Genomic DNA, 19812 nt, shown 5'->3' with positions numbered 1-19812 from the left:
ATACTATACATTGCAGTAGTGTAATACTGCACATTGCAGTAGTATAATACTATACATTGTATAGTATCATATTATACATTGCAGTAGTGTAATACTAAGCATTGCAATTGTATAGTACTATACATTGCACTAATATAACACTCCACATTGCACAATTATAATACTATACATTGCAGTATTACAATACTATACATTGTAGTAGTATCATACTATACTTCACAGTAGTACCATACTATACAATGCAATGGTGTAATACTAAACATTGCAATATTATAATACTATAAATTGCATTATATAATACAATACATTGCAGTAGTATAATGCAATATATTGCAGTGGTGTAATACGTTACATTGCAGAATGTAATACTGTATCATACCATACATTGCAGTAGTATAATACTATACATTGTAGTAGTGTAATGCTGTGCAATGCAGCAGTATAATACTATATATTGCAGTAGTATAATACTGTATATTGTAGCAGTTGTATAATACTATACATTGCAGTATTATCATACTATATATTGCAGTAGTATTGTACTATATATTTCAATAGTATAATACTATACATTGCAGTAGCATAATACTATACCTGGCAGTCGTATAATACTATACATTACAATAGTATAATACTATACATTGCAGTAATATAACACTATTCATTGCAGTATATAATACTATACATGGCAGTAGTATAATGCGATACATTGCAGTCATACAATACTACAGATTGCAGTAGTATAATGCCATACATTGCAGTATATGATACTATACATTGCAGTAGTGTAATACTACACATTGCAGTATATAATACTATACATTGCAGTAGTGTAATACTAAGCATCGCAGTGGTATAATACTATACATTGCAGTATATATTACTGTACATTGCAGTAATATAATACTAGACATTGCAGTAGTAGTTTATAATACCATAAATTGCGGTAGTATAATACTATACATTGCAGTAGTATAATATGTTACATTGCAGTAGTATAGTACTACACATTGCAGTGGTACAATACTACACATTGCAGCAATGTAATACAGCATAATACTGTAATGTACAGTATAATACTACTGCAATATATAGTACTACTTTACATTGCAGTAGTATAATACTATATATTGCAGTAATATAATCTTACATATTGCAGTAGTATAATACTATACATTGCAGTAACATATTACATATTGCAGTAGTGTAATACTGTACATTGCAGACGTATAATTCCATGCATTACACTATTATAATACTATACATTACAGTATTATAACATATACATTGCAGTATATAATACTGTGCATTACAATAATAAAATACTATACATTGCAGTTGTATAATACTATACCTTGCAGTTATATAATGCTATACATTGCAGCAGTATAATAGTACACGTTGCAGTAGTATAATACTATCCATAGCAATAATATAATACCATAAATTGCGGTAGTATAATACTATACATTGTAGTAGTATAATGCTGTACAATGCAGCAGTATAATACTATACATTGCTATAGTATAATACTACACATTGTAGCAGTATTATAATAAGATACATTGCATTATATAATACTATACACAGCAGGAGTATTATACTATGCGTTGCAATAGTATAATACTGTACATTGCAGTAGCATAATATGATACATTGCAGTATTATAACACTATACATTGCAGTAGTATTATACTATACATTGCAGTAGTATAATACTATACCTGGCAGTAGTATAATACTATACATTGCAATAGTATAATACTATACATTGCAGTAGTATTATAACACTATTCATTGCAGTATGCAATACTATACATGGCAGTAGTATAATGCGATACATTGCAGTCATATAATACTACACATTGCAGTAGTATAATACTATACATTGCAGTAGTATAATGTGATATATTGCAGTGGTATTATCCTCTACATTGCTGTATATAATATTATACTTTGCAGTAGCATCATACAATACATTGCAGTAGTATAATACCGTACATTGTAGTAGCTTAATGCTGTACATTTGCAGCAGTATAATACTATACATTGCCATAGTATAATACTATATATTGTAGCAGTATTATAATATGATACATTGCAGTATATAATACTATACACTGCAGTGGTATAACACTATACATTGCAGTATATAATACTATACATTGCAGTAGTATTATACTATGCATTGAAATAGTATAATACTATATACTGCAGTAGTATAATACTGTACATTGCGGTATTATAATACAATACATTGCAGTAGTATTATACTATACATTGCAATAGTATCGTACTATACATTGCAGTAGTATAGTACTATACCTCGTAGTAGTATAATGCTATACATTGCAATAATATAATACTATACATTACAGCAATATAATACTATAAATTGCAGTGTATAATATTATACATTTCAGTAGCATAATACTGCAGGAGTGTAATACTATACATTGCAGTAGTATTATACTATACGTTGCAGTAGTGCAATACTAAACATCGCAGTGGTATAGTACTATACATTGCAGAATATAATATTATACATTGCAGTAGTGTAATGCGATATATTGCAGTGGTATAATACTATACATTACAGTATATAATGTACATTGCAGTAGTATCATACTATACAATGCAGTATATCATACCATATATTGCAGTAGTATAATATGTTACATTGCAGTATTATAATGTTATAAATTGCAGCAGTATAATATGATACATTGCAGTATTATAATGCTGTACATTGCAGTAGTATAATAATATGCATTGCAGTAGTAATATTCTACACACTTCAGTATTGTAATACTATACATTGCAGTAGTATCATGCTATACATTGCAATAGTGTAATACTAAATATTGCTGTATTATATTACTATAATTTGCAGTATATTATACTATACATTGCAGTAGTATAATGTGATATATTGCAGTGGCATTATACTCTACATTACAGTATTATAATATTATACATTGCAGTAGTATAATATAATACATTGCAGTATTATAATGCTATACATTGCAGTAGTATAATATAATGCATCGCAGTAGTAATATACTACACATTTCAGTATTGTAATACTATACATTGCAGTCGTATCATACTATACATTGCAATAGTATAATACTGTACATTGCTGTAGTATTATATTATACATTGCAGTAGTATGATACTATACATTGTAATAGTATGATACTGTACATTGCGGTAGTATAATACTAAACATTGCAGTATTTCAATATGATACATTGCAGTATATAATACTATACATTTCAGTAGTATAATGCGCCATATTGTAGTGGTATAGTGCAACACATTGCAGTGGTATAATACTATACATTATAGTAGTATAATCTATACATTGAAGTAGTATTATACTATACATTGCGGTAGCATAGTACTATACGTTGTAGTAGTATAATACTGTACATTGCAGTAGTATAATACTTTAGATTGCAGTATTATAATACTACACATTGCAGTAGTCTAATACTACACATTACAGTAGTATAATACTATACATTGCAATAGTATAATACTGTACCTCAAAATGTACATTATTGCCTGTGAAGAGCTTGGGACATCTCCGAGTGTATAAGAGGGGTTACAGAAATGCATGATTTTTATTTTTACCAATCAGCCACCAGAAATTGCATTATAGGAAGAGAACATAGGTTCTTCTGTAGCCCCTGTTCCTTCAGTTAATTGACTTAAAATTTAAATTATGAGCTCCAGAAAACAATTAATATCTGCAGTGATGAGAAAAAATGGTTTAAATGTTAATTTTATTTTGCTCGGAGCTTGGGAACAAACTATTTGCCAATTTTTAAAAAATGTTTTATAATATCTTGTCAGGTTGTAGCCTTATTTGTTCAAAGTTTGATCATCATCAATGATGCAAACTTACACCTTAATTTGTGTTGCACAGATATTGATGAATGCGAAAGTGGGATATTGGAGGAGAAAGCTTGCAACCATTCCTGTCACAATGTGCCTGGGAGCTATCGCTGTTACTGTGATGAAGGCTTCTATATTGCTTCAAATAAACGGAACTGCATTGGTGAGAAACACAGAGGCAGAAGCCTTCAGCATGTCGTTTGAATAAAGATGTGAGATGCTGCAAACTAACAGCTATGGCCAGAGCTGGGTTGGGGGATTTGGTTGGATGGGCGTTATTGACCATAAAAGAAGTAATAAGTTCAATGTTCTTCTTCAGTGCCATAAATACTTCAACGTTTCCATGTTAGTTAAACCTCCTGTGAATGCCTGTGTGATTGCTTGTGTGTGATTGTTTGTGTGAATGCCTGAGAGAGTGTATATTTCTATGTATGCTGTATGTGTGTATCCATATATGCTCCTTGTGAGAGAGTGTTCACATGTTCATAACTTCTGCAATGCTGTGTCCAGTTCTGGTCGCCCAGTTATATGAAGGATATTATTAAACTGAAGAGGGCTCACAAGGGTTTTACAAGAATGTTGCCGGGTATGGAATGTTTGAGTTATAGAGAAAGGCTGGGATTTTTTCCACTGGAGCATAGGAGGTTGAGAGGTGACCTTATAGAAGTAAAATAATGAGGGGTATAGATAGGGTTAATGGTAGTTGTGTTTTACCTAGGATTGGGGATTTCAAGACTATAGGGCACATTTTAAGGTGAGAGGAGAGAGATTTAAAACAGACATGAGGGGCAATGTTTTTACATAGAGGGTGGTTTGTGTGTGGAATGAACATCCTGTGGATGTGGTGGATGCGGGTACAGTTACATCGTTTAAAAGGCAATTGGATGGATACATGAATCAGAAACATTTGGAGGGATATGGGCCAGGAGCAGGCAGGTGGGACTAGTTTAATTTGGAATTATGTTCAGCATGAACTGGTTGGACCGAAGGGTTTGTTTCTGTGCTGTATGAGTCTCTAATTCTATGTGTGTACATTTGTGTACATACGTAAATATGTCTGAGCGTTTGTGAATATGTGTGTAAGTGCTGATGTATGTGTGCTTGTCTGCTTTTATTGTGTATGTATCCATGTGAGGAGGAAGTTGTGTATGAGTATATTCAGTTGTGTCAGTGTGTGCATGAAGAATGTTTGTGTATGTAAGTGGATGTGCTTGTAGATGTGTCTGTGTGTGGGGTGTATATTGCACTTCAGTTTCCATTTCTTACACAAATCCTGTCATGCTTTGATGTTTAGTTCATTTCCTAAACTCTGGAATTCCCTCCCTAACCCTGTCCACCTCTCAGAACACTCCCACGTTTAAGATGCCTCTGAAATCCAACTTCAGTTTGCAACGTGTCACGACACACTAAACCACTGACCATGGGACAGGTATTAGAGGAATACAGTGGTTTGTTTCGAATGTCTTCAGGGGTGAATATCATCTTGAACTGGGTGAGAAAACCATTTAAACATCATCCAAGAAAGTGGTTCTCATGGCCAAGGCTGGAAGACAAGAAAGAGCTGGAAAAGAAGGGATTAGTCAAGCAAGAAGCACCTCCTCCAGAATAGACTAACTGCATGGCTGAAGTGAAACGTACTGAGACTATGTGTTGACTCAAAGGACTGAGAAAGCTGGAATTCTGCTCGAGCTTGCAAAGGCAAAAGTCTTCATTGCTATTGATGCAAAGGGTTAAAGAACTGCTTTGTAACTACTTTCTGGATAGCAAGTGGTTGCACATGGTGCTTGGCATTCCCATAGCTCAGGTGAGTATTAATGCCAACACCATGACAGAGTTATTATCTTCCCAAAATGGAAGCTGGAAGTGGATGATCTGCTAGTTTACTGATACGGAGACACAATGTAAGAAGTTATTACTGACTACGATCAAAATCTAGTGCGAATGTTAAAACTCACAGATTACCCGGAAGCTGAGCATGAAAAACTTGCAATTCAAGATTCCTGAAGCCAACCAAGGGTGTGTACTGGCAATAAAAATCTTGGAAAGGCCGGAGTTGTAGCAGCGTCCATCAGATATCAAGGCACATTTGTTGGAGTTGTCAACTGTTTAGCAAAACTCTTCCCGAATTTGTCACCACAGTGTGAACTATTCCATCAACTTACTGTCAAAGACGTGCAGTGGTTCTGAGGCACAGAACAAGAAGCCGTCAAGTAACCAATGATAGCAACCGTAGTGCTGAAATCAAATGATGATCTAGCCCAGCAGTGTGAGGCCAGTGAGATGCATCCTTGTGTGAGGAGAATAATTGGTTGCATATTCACTCAAACATTAAGCACAGAAAATGATCCTAAGCTTGGGTCAAGAAAGAATGCCTGATTATCCATTTGTTGGGAAACTGTTCACTGATATCTATTTGGAAAGGTCAAAGTGTCAGCTGAGCCCCTTTGAAGCATTTTCATCAAGATTTGGTCTGCTTCACGGTTTTGAAGAATTTATTTCATTACCAGAGGTAATAGCTGGACATGAGATATAGTAAGAGAGAACAATGACATGCTGTTGAGAGTAGCAATCCTTATGAAGAGGGTCAAAGATGCTTTGACAGAGGGTGAAATCTTCCAAATCCAATGAGAAGCAGCAACTTGACGTGTTCAGAGCAGTGACATTAATTAGAACAGACAGGAGGTTTGATCACATCAAACAAACCACTCAACAATATGCAACACTCCAAGTGTTGCAAGGAGTAATGGTGAAAGAATATCCAAACGTATCAAGGATACTCCTGGTGGTAAAGAGCATAATAAGCATTTAGAAGGTGAGCTTATAGTCTGAAATGGCATTTTACAGAAAGGAAATCAAGTAAACATCATTACAGAGTTGGGAGGAGAGATGCTAAAGTGCATTTATACTGAGGAATTGAATCTGAAAAAGGCAGGAAATATATGGCACTGGCCAAACATGAGCTTTGAAATCAAGGACCACATCCGGCAGTGCTGTGCCTGTCATAAGTGCCAAGCTAAACAAGGTATGGAGTCAGTGGAGTCACATGACATCCAGGGCAGACCATGGATGGAGCAGGAAGTAGAATTCTTCACTAATGCAGGATCTGGTTATCATGTCCCTGAAGATGACCTGTTTGAGGTAAACCAGCAGACCTCAATGACTGCTAGTGAGTTTGTTGAATGTCTGAATGCACACTTCTGTTGTTACAGCTGGTGCCGAGTGAAGAATTCAGTTACTTCATAAACATTTGGAAATCCAACACCGTACATCATCCCCATGCTATCCCCAGAACAATAAAGTGACAATGAAAGTCACCAACAGAACCATAAAGAAATTGAGTATGTCCCACACGGATGTATTGGATAAACACACTGCCTGAAGGCTTGGGGAATAGTCCAGTACAAAGAGTAACATCACACTAAACCTAAACTGCTCTTCCAACAACAAAAACAAAACTACTGAAACAAATAATAACTGGTGTGAGTGATAAAATCAAGATAAAGTAGCTGGAAACCAAATTTCATTTCAACCAAACTGCCAAGATATTGCTAGATTTGAATATTGGAGAGCCAATCAGGGTACAAACCTTCAACACTCTCAGAAAAGGTCAGCACAATTGGCACACACTTGGGAATTGCGTCAATCAGTTGTCACCCAGATTGTATGAGGTGGATGTGGGGCATCCTGATATACTGTTAGCACTGCAGGCCATTGTGTACAATGGAGAAGCATTTCACTGCAAGCAGCCAGTCAGGAAGCTATGCACTCATCATCTACACAGCCATCGGTCCCTGAGGTCCACAACACCACAACAATGGAAATGGAGCAACACTAGGAATCATATAAACAACAAGTGATGGGGGGAACAGCACTTCCTAGTGAAGAAGTATTGCTCAGATGAACAGCCAAGGACAAAGCACACTTGTACCTTTCGGAGACTGACATGATTTAACAACTGTATGTGCAATAGGTGATTCATGATGTAAATGATGGATGCAATTCCAATTGCATGATTGTGGGGTGATTGGGATAAACTGAAATCCTGTACTAATATACCTTCTAGCATTCTGTTGTAATATAACGTCCATGAGGTACTCATTGCTGATATCCATCTCGAAAACAATTCAACAAAGACACAATCCTGCCTGAACTATTTCCTGTGAACTTGTAGCAGTTTGATTGATAAATGCTCCTGTGAAGCATCTTGGAGTGTTTTGCTTTATATTAACAATGCTGTGTAAATGCAAGGGGCTGGCAAAGCACAGCAGGTCAGGCAGCATCCGAGGAGCAGGAGAATCGATGATTTGATCATAAGTTCTTCGCAAGTTGTTTTTATTGTGAAATGAAAAATATGTTGCTGGAAAAGCGCAGCAGGTCAGGCAGCATCCGAGGAGCAGGAGAATCGACGTTTCGGGCATAAGCCCTTCATCACTTTCTCCTCCTTTATTGTGAAATACTGAGAACGAGGGACTTGGCTTATGTGGAGAGATTGGAAAAGTTAGGATTGCTTTTCTCAGAGAGGAGAACATTTAGGGGAGATGTAATGAAAAGTTTTGAGTTTATGGAAGTTTTGATGGAGTAATTAAGGTGAAATTGTTTTCAGTGGCAGAACAGTCATTAACCAAGGGACCCAGATTGAAGATTATCAGAAAATGAACCACAGGAGGTAATGAGGAAAGTTTGTTTTTAAAATACAAAAGTTGTCATATGATCTAGAATGTTCTGCATTCACAGCCGGATATTGTCGATGGCCAGACAAGTGGTTTCAAAGGACAAGTCGTCATTGTAATTGAGATTCTGTGCTGTCTGATTCAATATTACTTCAGTATTCCAAAAGGGAATTTGATACATTATATATTCAAAGGGGAAAGAATTGTCAGGCTATTGGGAAAGTGCTGGAATTAATTGCATTACTCTTTAAAAGAGCTGACACAGACATAGTGTGTGTCTCTGTCCCTGAGATGAGGGCTAGCCACACTTTGAGGTATTTCCCTCTGCTGCCCTCACCTCCTGTCCCAAAGCAAGGCAGCTCCACATTTTGATTTTGTCCATCCAAGTCATCACACGCGTTCCTTATGCACATTTTCCAAGTGGTATACCATTCATAATCTCCTTTTTCCCAAATGCTGCTCTATTGTTCCTGTCGCACACCCAGAATATGCAAGATTTACCAATATTACTGCCCCAAGCAAGTTCCTTTTAACCCTGGCTTTCTCAAAAACCTGCCTGACTGTCCTGGACACACTTAATACCTGGCTGAACCCTTGCATTGCAAATACTGCATTTCCGAGCCTCATCACTCATCTTGATAGGCCTCTGTTCACAGCCATCGTTTGTGGCCACATAAATATTTTCAGAGGACAAATTGTCATTGTAATCGAGCTTTTGTGTCTACTCCATAATCATTTATGTGAGCTCACAACACATGACCCTTGTTAAGTCTAACATGAATTTCTTTGGTAAAATCTTTTCTCAGCCCATCCTCATCCCCTTTGTCTTTTCAGCATTGACTTGCACCACCACCCCTCCCCCCTCCACTTTCAACTATTCACATTTTCTGTTAACATCTCTCACCTATTCACTTCCCACTCGGTCTAATGTCAGCAATCCCTTTCTGTACTTGCCTGTCTCATTCTCTCGAGATGTTAACTCTGTTTCTCTCTCTCCACCGAAGCGCCAGACCTGCTGAGTTTCTCCAGCAATGTCTTCCTCGGCTTGAGCATGTGCAAATGGAAGTCTCGAGAGATGAAGATGAGTCTTCTGGGATGGTGCTACCTAGGAGAGCCTAGCTTCCAATTGACACTTTATGAGATCTTGCTGTGCACAAATTAGCTGCCGAATTTCCTACACTCCAACAGTCAGAACATGTCCGAAGTTCTTCATTGGTATGAAGTTTTTGCCCAGATGTGGGGGGCAAGGTGTAATCAAAATATGAGTTATTTCACTGAATTCTGATTCATGCTGTACGCTCTTTAACATTTCAGATAAGAACGAATGTTTTACGCACTCAGACATCTGTGGGAAAGCAGCATGCATCAATCTGCCGGGTACCTTTGAATGTAAATGTGCTGCAGGATACGCCTTCGATCCCGTCACGAAAGACTGCCACGGTAAGGGCTGAACAGAGATCTCTCCAAGGCCGACAGCAACTTGCACAAAAACTCTGGGAAGAATGGAATAGGCCACTCAGCCCTTCAATCCTGCTGTGCCATTCAATATTATCGCAGTGGATCATCCAACTCAGTCCCCTGTTTCTGTTTCCTCCCCGTATCCTTTAGCTCCGAGAACAATATTTCTCTCCTCCTTGAAAACATTCAATATTTGTGGCCTCGACTGCTCTCTGTGGCAGGTTGGAATGAGAATGACAGCTAAGTGTAATTGTGAGGCTCACACTGATGCTGAGTAGCGACACAATAACTGTAGGTTAGGTGGGCTTGGATCGGCGCAACATCGAGGGCCGAAGGGCCTGTACTGCGCTGTATTTTTCTATGTTCTATGTTCTATAACTGTCCTTGCCTCAGTTACTTCTGCACAAAAAGGTTGCATTTCTTTGGAAGTTAATTGAAAGTGATGTTGGTGACGGAAACATTTTGTGCAGTACCAGGGCCTCAGTTGGCATCTGACTGAAAACTAGCATTAAAAGCAGAGGGAGCCTATCGGCTGGCCTGGCAAAACCTTTTGTTAGAAGGAGTTGCACCCACCCACATCCAGTTTTGTGCTCTTCACCCATCACCTCCTATTCTTCATCTCACCAAGAAACACACTTGTATGATTCAGTTCCCCATTGTTTGTTACTGGGAAGTGAGTTTGTTACCAGGCAATGCCAGCATTCATTGACAACCCCAGACACCAGGAAGGAAGGGCTTCAGTTAACATGGAGGAGCTGGTGTTGCTGTCCTAAGATCAGTAAGAAGAGAAGAGATTTGGTGGTGGTGCTCAAACTCCTGCAGGTTTCTGCCAGAGTCAGGGAGGAGGAACAGTTCCAATACTAGAAGCACCAGTAACCAGCCAATAGAAACTTAAGGTGAGTAGCAAAAGAAACTATGAGGAGAACTTTTTTTTAATACACTACGTTGATGTGATCTGAAAAACGCTGCTTGAGAGGGCAGGGAAAGCCAGTTTAATAACGGGGAATTGAACTGAGAGGAGAAATTTGTAGGTCTGCGGGGAATAAGTGATCACAGTGGAACTACTTAGATATCTAATTCAAAGAGCCAAGACAGGTAGAGTGGGCAGAATGGCCTCTTGCACTGGAAGACCCCTGATTTGGTACCTGTCTAGCTTGCAGCAGGTGATTGAGTAAGATGGAGTTGCCTCAAGATGATGATGGATCTTCTGTCATTTGATTGGTCAATAAATGCCGGCCATTCCCACGTACCATGAATTTAAAAGTATGTTGTGGGTGTGGAGTCAGATATGAGCCTAGACTGGGGAATTAGGGCAGATTTCCTTCCCTGAACAGTATAGTGAAACAGTTGTTAAAATCCCTACTGATTGGTAGCAGGTCATTCAGCCCATCAAGTCCACACTGACCCTGCAAGGGCATCCCACCCAGTCCCATCCCTGTAACCCTGCATTTCCCATGGCTAACCCACCTAGGCTGGACACTATGGGTACCTTAGCATGACCAATCTACCTAACCTGTACATTTTTGGACTGTGTGAGGAAACCCACGCTGACGTGGGGAGATTGTGCAAAGTGCACACAGTCACTTGAGGTCCCTGGAGCTGTGAAGCAGCAGTGCTAACCACTGAGCCACCGTGTCGCCCAGTTATGGCTGCACTTTTTAAATGACTATTTATTGTGGTGACAGCTGCAAAACTCCAGATTTTACACAACTTGTTGCAGTGGGATTCAAACTCCTGACCCATTTCCTGTCCACCCTACACACAGCCATCCCACTGTGAGCAGACTCTCATGTTGGAATCCGAACATCCAGTTGCACACTGTCTGAATGTTTATGTTGGAAAACATGATGAGATGTTGTATGCAGCATCCTATCGATGAGCTCTGTGTTACATCTCTTCAGCGGTTCTGTGAATTTACATTTCCTTCAGTAAGAAACATTCTTTTTAAATGAAGGAGGAAAATGTGTTTCTGAAGTTTGATCTTCTCCAAACAGATATCGATGAATGTGCAGCGAACCCATGTGAATATGGCTGTGTGAACTTCCCCAGCAGCTACTCCTGTTTCTGTGATGGGCGAAAAGGAGAGAGATTATCCCCTGATGGTCAGAGTTGTCAGGTGAAGGAAGAAATAATGTGCATCTTTCACAACCTCAGGCTGCCTCCTAGTGCTTTACAGACAATGACGTATTACTGGCGTCTCTCTTGTGATGTAGGAAATGCCAGAGAGCTATCCTAGGCACAGCAAACTCCCAGAAACATGTGTGATCATGATTAGATTATCCCCCTGTCCAGATGTTGGTTGAGGGATAATAATCAGCTAGGACAGCGGAGAGACCTGTTCATGTTATAGCATCAAATGTACATGTGCAGAGTACAACTGGCCTCTGAGAACCAGCTTCCAGTGCCCGCACTGCTGTGGCATTTCCCTTCCTAAATACAGGGCTGCCAACTGCCAGACCTCAGGCTGGAAGTTTGGTTATATCCAGGTTATGACATTTGGTTATATTCAGGTATGGGGTTGGAGCAGATTGGTGAGACCTAGTTCTTGGTGAATCGTGTATTTTGTTGAACATGATACCGTCTGTTTTCTGTTTGTCTGTTTTCCTCTGTCCAATCCTGTCTTAATCTCATATTCCTTGGTTAAATCATCAAAATCTGTCCAGCAAAGTCGTCATGGAAGTCATGAAATTTGACTTCATTGACAAGGTAGATTATCTTATTTACATAATGTAAATGTCGTTTTCAGGTGGGTCTGGTATATTTGCAGACTTGTTGGGATTCAGTACAATAATAATGAGATATACCTTACCATGAGATGTGGTTTAATATTGTTGAAACACATACAATTCTATGACACCCACCTGCCCCTCTAATTTCCCAAGTAGCCTTACAGTTCTTAAAAGTCTGTGTTCTCAGACTGGTTTAAAATCCACTTTGTAAGTGCAGATGGTAAGGAACCGGTTACAGCTGGCCTGCCTGAGGATGAGGCTGTTCCTTTCCTCCCCAAGGGTCCTGCTTCTTTGCTGACACTATCTCCGGAGTGTCAGCCTCTCTCATTTGAGTTGTCCCTTGAATACAGTTGTCCATGTCATCCCCAAGTACAGTGGCTTACTATAGTTTACTATGTCAGCATGATATCTAACACACAGATTCCTCCTGTGTAGTTACACCAGTTTGATACAGCAATGAAATTAACATAAGTCAGTTGCTCCATGTCATTGAGTTTCTGTTTCAGGTAAGAGTTTTACAAAAGGCAGTATTAGGTATTGTAACTTCACTGTAGATTGAACTGACCCTGGGAGTTGAGCTATCTCAGACACAGTTCTGTCAAAACTCCGATCTATTGTTCCAACTGAAACCTCACAGCATTGTCTCATCAACAGTTACTTAATATAGTCAATCAAGGTAATGGACTTGCATATCTGTCTGGCCTGATTCAGTTTGACAATGAGCTCTGTAAGATTCCTGGTTTACTATCTCAGCATACCATCAAGTTAGCCAGTTTTCCCAACATGCCATTCAGTTGGCCAATGTTGCTTTTAGTATCCCAAAAGAGCTGTCATTTTAATTAAGATGGACATCCCTTTACCTGCAATATCAACATTTATCCTTTACACTATAGAAATAACACTTTTAGATTAGATACCCTACAGTGTGGAAACAGGCCCTTTGGCCCAACAAGTCCACACCAACCCTCTGAAGAGTAAACCACTCAGACTCATTTCCCTCTGATTAATGCACCTAACACTATGGGTAATTTAGCATGGCCAATTCACCTAACCTGCACATTTTTGGACTGTGGGAGGAAACCGGAGCACCCAGAGGAAACCCACACAGACCCGGGGAGAATGTGCAAACTCCACACAGACAGTCACCCAAGGCTAGAATCGAACCTGGGTCCCTGGTGCTGTGAGGCAGCAGTGCTAACCACTGAGCCACTTAAAGTCACAGCTTTAACTTTTTCACAAAGATTAGCAAAGTTTTAATAGAGTCTATTTCCTATTGCTCTCATATGTGCTATCTGATTTTTAAATGTAGTACCCAGTGTTATTTCCATTTCTTATTCAAGTAACATGCAGGATCTAATAGCTGAGCCATTGCTCTGAAATTTCTCTCTTACCAAGCCTAGGTTGTGAATTTCTAGTATGACACAAATGAAGTCTTTCAAACATAATATCATATAGTTTGCAAGCAGACTTAAAAGATCATTACTTTCCGAACTCATTGAGTTAATAAGTCACTTCAGTTAATGACTGTCACATACAGCTAATGCAACACAACCCAATATAGTTTCAATCTTTGTATCAGTATTACACTTCCTTTCTTTCTTTCAGCAAAGCCGTTTTTAAGAGCGGTGTTCAGAAAAAAACCCATCTTGTTTTAACCATAATCCCAATGCAAATTCTCAGATCCTGTTGTAGTCTGTCTCATGCTGTGATCTGCTGTTGTCTCACGGACTGTGATCACCTCATCAGGATTAGGAAGCTTTGTGTCCTCTGGAACTGATGATATTTCCTCTGAATAACAAGCTGCCGTCCATCAATATCACTGAGTTGCAATTCTGGATTGCTGGATATTAGTTTCCCACATCTGGTTCATCTGCTGTTATTTTGCTGTCTCCATTATACTTGTTGAAGCTTCCCTGTTGTGCAGTACTCCTTCTGACACAGTTACACAGTTTTCTTGCTGGACAATAACAATCTACAGCTTAGATTAAAATAGTAGGAGCAATTTTACATGTACAGTGTTCTGCTGTTTGAACAATAATACTTCATCACCTTGCATCACTCAGACAGTCTAGCTCCTCTTCTGTGACTGTATAAACCTTTTCAGCAACCCTATTTCCTGCCTGAAGACCTCCAATATCCTGATCATCACTGATGTTCCTCAACTCAGGTATCATGGTGCATACTTTGAGTTAATAAGCTTTTCCCATTATAATACATACTTTTGCTCGATACATAGCCACAAGACAACTATTCCTCCTTTCAATTTTTTTAAAATCTCAGACTGTGTAATCTTTACCCATATCCATTTCTTCCTTCTCCATTTCATACAGTGTGGAAGCAGGCCATTCAGCCCATCAAACCCCCAAAGAGCAGCCCATCCAGACTCATACCCCTCCTCTATAACCATGCATTTCCCAAGCCAAGCCACCCAACCTGCACATCTTGGGACTGCCACATAGACACGGGGGGAACATGCAAGGTGCACACAGATGGTTGCCCAAGGGCAGAATCGAACCCAGGTCCCTGGCGCTGTAAGGCAACCGTGGTAACCACCGTGCCATTGGCTGCTTGGGTCATTTAGGTTACTTCATGTTACCTGCAATAATCTGTAAAGCAAATTACGGCCCATGGTCAAACAAAGTGATTGGTACACTGCACCTTGAAGATATTTCCGTCAGTGCAAATGATCTTCCCATTAATGTTGTTGACTTCAGCACAGCATACTCGCAGTGATAGATGTATTCGTCAATCCCCCATGAGTTTGAACTCCAATGGAAGTGGGCTATAACCTACCATTAACAGTGTGCTGCTGTCTGATTCTGCGAGGTCCATTCACTGACATGTTGACATCTCGTCATGCTTTGACAAACTCCTGACATCTTTCGCTGTCCCTGGTGAAATACTTTGATTCCTAAGTTTTGCTAAGTACAAACCATAGCCTCATGCTCATCCACCTAGGTCCAAGCTTTGGGACACTACAAGTCTTTTGCTGCCAAGAACGTCTTCCCGATTGTGTGCACTATTCATCTCAGATCGCAATGTCCACCCTGAGTGGGCAATTCCACCCACATTCCCAACTTTGGTTCTCTGTCTGCTATCATCCAGTTCCAGATCTTTGTCTGAACCTTTTTCAATCTCTTTCCGTCATCTTTAATCTGTGCGTAACTGTTACGAACCATATGAATAATTCAGCTTCCTTCTCTAGTAAAGACGGTGTGTTTGAACCTCCAGTACTTTGCTGGCATCTTGTTATTCATGCTAATCTCAGTTTGGGCAGAATTGATTTGCTCATGAGTTTAAGCTCCCTCTCCCCCCACCACTGTGAGCTCTGTCATGCCTAGAAAGCACTTATCTGCACAAAAACAGGAAGGCAGCAGCTCTGGCAGCATCTGTGCAGAGAGAAACAGAGTTTGATGTCCAATCCGCCTTTTCTATTGGATGCTGCCAGACCTGTTGAGTTTCTCCAGCACTTAATTTTATGTCAGATCTCCTGCTCCTGCAGTATTTTGCTTTTATTCCTGTCCACTATGATCTGGCCAACAGTGATCTCGGCCTCTCATTATGCTCCTCTTGACTGACTTCGGAGTTAATGATGTCACCTGGGATTCCTTGGACCATTTTATGGATTTCCTGTTGATAAATCTCTGGTGTTACATTGATGCCAAATAGCTATTTTCTGAATGGGTAGAGCCCACAATGAATGACAGAAGTTGTCACCTCCCTTGAATCAGGATGTAGCTCCAGTTCTAGTTTTATATTCCTTCATGGGATGAGGGTGTCGCTGGTTAGGCCAGTATTTATTGCCCATCCCTAATTGTCCAGAGGGCTGTTAAGAGTCAACCACATTGCAGTGGGTCTGGAGTCACATGTAGGTCAGACCAGGTAAGGATGGCAGTTTCCTTCCCTAAAGGACATTAGTAAGCCAGAAGGGCTTTTCTTGACCGTTGACAATTAAGTCATGGTCATTATTAGACTCTTAATTCCAGATGTGTTATTGAGTTCAAATTCCATCACCATTGAATTTATCAAATTAGAGCATTGTACAGTACAGGAGGAGGCCATTTCACCCATCATATCTGTACCAGCTTCTGAAAGAGCTGCACAGCTAGTTCCATTCTCCATGTCCTTAGCCCATATATATTCAATTCTCTTTGAAATCTCAGATGGAATCCACCTCCTCCACCACTCTCACAGGCAGCACATTCCAAATCCTAACGACTCTGAGTGAAGAAGCTTCTCCTCACCTCACTTCCAGCTTTCTTGCTGACAGTCTTGAAATTGTGAGCTACTTACTTACTCATTTATCAATTCATTTACCCTGTCAAAATTGTTCATAATTGTGAACATCTCAATAAAGTGACCTCTTAATTTTCTCTGCTTCAAGGAGAATAAGCCCAATTTCTCCAATCTTTCCTTATTTCTAAAATTCCTCATTCCTTGTATCATTCCAGTAAATCTCCTTCACATTCTGTCCAGGGTTTTAACATCTTGCTTTAAATGAGGAGTTCCAAACTGAACACAATACTCCAAATGTGGTCTGACCAATAATTTTTAGAATGTAGCATCACTTCCATGCTTTTATACTCTACACTTCTATTTATAAATCTAAGCCTTATAAGCCTTCTTAGCAACTATTTTAACTTGCCTGGCTAACCTCAGAAAATTGTTATAGAACATAGAACGGTACAGCACAGTACAGGCCCTTCGGCCCTCGATGTTGTGCTGACCTTTTATCCTACTCTAAGATCAGACTAACCTACGTACCCTTCATTTTACTATCATCTATGTGCCTATCTAAGAGTCGCTTAAATGTCCCTAATGTATCTGACTCTACCACCACTGCTGGCAGTGCATTCCACACACTCACCATTCTCTGTGTAAAAAACCTACCTCTGATATCTCGTCCAATCACCTTAAAATTATGCCCCTCATGATAGCCATTTCCACCTGGGGAAAAAGTCTCTGGCTATCCACTGTATCTTTGCCTCTCATCACCTTGTATACCTCAATCAAATCACCTTTCATCCTTCTTCGCTCCAATCAGAAAAGCCCTAGCTCCCTCAACCTTTCTTCTTAAGACATGCCCTCCAGTCCAGGCAGCATCCATCCCACAGGCACATAGATGTGTGGGCGAACACTAAGCTATTATGTAAGAACAAGAGAGCATGTTTCCAAAAGGGTATCATGCTTCATGTCACCTGAGGTAAGATGTACTGTGAGATCTTCATATCTTCAGATCACATGCTATCCTGAGCGTGCCCCACAAAGGTATACGTACTGACTGTGAGTATTATTGCTACTTCTAGGCCAGAAGCCTGGTCTCAGGATGTGATGACCATGGAGCTGGGTCATGACATGGTCAAATAGGTTAATCTAAACAAAAGTCTTGTCAGTGATTTTAAAAATGTGAAATGTTTTTTTTCTTACTTTACTGACTTTTTTCTCACTTAGAGTCATGGAGATGTACAGCACAGAAACAGACCCTTCAGTCCAACTTGTCTCTGCTGACCAGATATCTTAAATTAATCTAGTTCCATTTGCCAGCATTTGGCCCATATCCCCCTAGACCCTTCCCGTTCATGTACACATCCGGATGCCTTTTAAATGCTGTAATTGTATCCGTCTCCACCACTTTGATGGTTTATTCTGTACACGCACCACCCTCTGTGTGAAAAACTTGCCCCTTATGTCCCTTTTTGATCTTTTCCCTATCACCTTAAACCTATGCCCTCCAGTTTTGGACTCCCCTATCCTGATGAAAAGATCTTGTCTATTTATCCTATCTATGCTCTTCATGATTTTATAAACGTCTCTAAGGTCACCCCTCAGCCTCCGATGCTCCAGGGAAAACACCCATAGCCTATTTAGACTCTCCCTGTACCTCAAACCCTCCAACCTTGACAACATCGTTGTAAACCTTTTCTGAACCCTGTAAAAATTTTTCTAAAGCTAGTATTTCCCCTTCTCTTTTTTTCTTCTTCAGTCCCTGATTTGACTCAAATTCAATTGACTTCCATCTCCATTATCTCTCTGTATCATTCTCAATTCTAGGATCCCAATTAGTTAAGGAGGTAAGTTGTTGATCCCATCCTCTCACTGAGATCCTGGATGTCGTGACGCCCTCACCTCACTGTTAACAGCTCACGCTCCCAGTGAGGGGAGAACATTTGCAAGATGACCAATTGCAAGAACAAATCTAACGAGCAAGGCATGTTATGAGATGCCCAACTCCAGTGGAATCTGTGCCAATCAGTCAATGCTGTAGGTCAGGGATCAGGCAAATTCCTTCAGTGCAGATGGGCTGCTTCTGTGGCACCTTGTAGCTGATGCTGGTAGTGCTGCCTGATAGTTAGTGATATTTTTCTGATGGTAGGAGACTGTTTGGGATAAGTGGGGATGGTGGAAGGGATGGGAATTTATAAACGTTTGCAAGTGCGCTATTAATGTGAACTTTGTATTCTGTCAGGAAATCCCCATATGCGTCGACTTGCAGACCAGCAGGAAGGCAGACATTCTGAACATGGGGGAGCTTTTTGCTGGCATTCCTGTTGTCTATGTTCGATTCAAGATTTCTGCTAACAGCAGGTGAGGTTTTGGCACTGTACAGTTGAGCTCTCACTTATCTTCTTTAATTCTTGTGAAGCTCACTTTATTGGGATCTTCATCTACTCTGACTGTCTGATTTATTCAACAAGTTGACAGCACAATTTAAATTGTTATGAGTGTTTTCAATTTCCTGTAAATGCTGTATGCTAAATTAAGCATTTCTAAATGTTGTGATGTAGAAAATGTAGCAGCCATTTTGTGCACAGCAAGATTCCATGATCAGCAATGTGATGCTAAGTAAGCAGTTCATCTGTTTTTTTTGTTACTGGTGGTTCAGGAGGTGATACTAAATAGAATGAAGAAGCAACTTATATTAATAGAGCACCTTTAATGTGATGAAACATTCTGTTACTATATCAAACAAAATATGATATCAGGACAGATCGGCAAATGTTTGGTCAGAAATTTTGAGAGTCTTGAAGGAGGAAAATGAGGTTGATGTGGTA

General features: G+C 39.6%; 1 protein-coding gene across 2 annotated transcripts in view; it reads left to right on the top strand.

The window, feature by feature from the left end:
- The window catches only part of pros1 (protein S), a 64780-nt gene that overhangs the window by 25693 nt on the left and 19275 nt on the right, over window positions 1-19812 (top strand). For both annotated transcript variants that reach the window (XM_060826482.1, XM_060826483.1), the window contains exons 6-9: window positions 3935-4066; window positions 9888-10013; window positions 12026-12147; window positions 19227-19345. In XM_060826482.1, the coding sequence (XP_060682465.1) occupies window positions 3935-4066; window positions 9888-10013; window positions 12026-12147; window positions 19227-19345 (499 nt within the window). The remainder of the gene's footprint in view (window positions 1-3934; window positions 4067-9887; window positions 10014-12025; window positions 12148-19226; window positions 19346-19812) is intronic.

This window comes from Hemiscyllium ocellatum, chromosome 6 (genome assembly GCF_020745735.1).
Source record: "Hemiscyllium ocellatum isolate sHemOce1 chromosome 6, sHemOce1.pat.X.cur, whole genome shotgun sequence".
NCBI classification, from domain to species: Eukaryota; Metazoa; Chordata; class Chondrichthyes; order Orectolobiformes; family Hemiscylliidae; genus Hemiscyllium; species Hemiscyllium ocellatum.
Note: the sequence above shows the minus strand (reverse complement) of the source record. Positions and strands in the feature narration are given on the sequence as shown.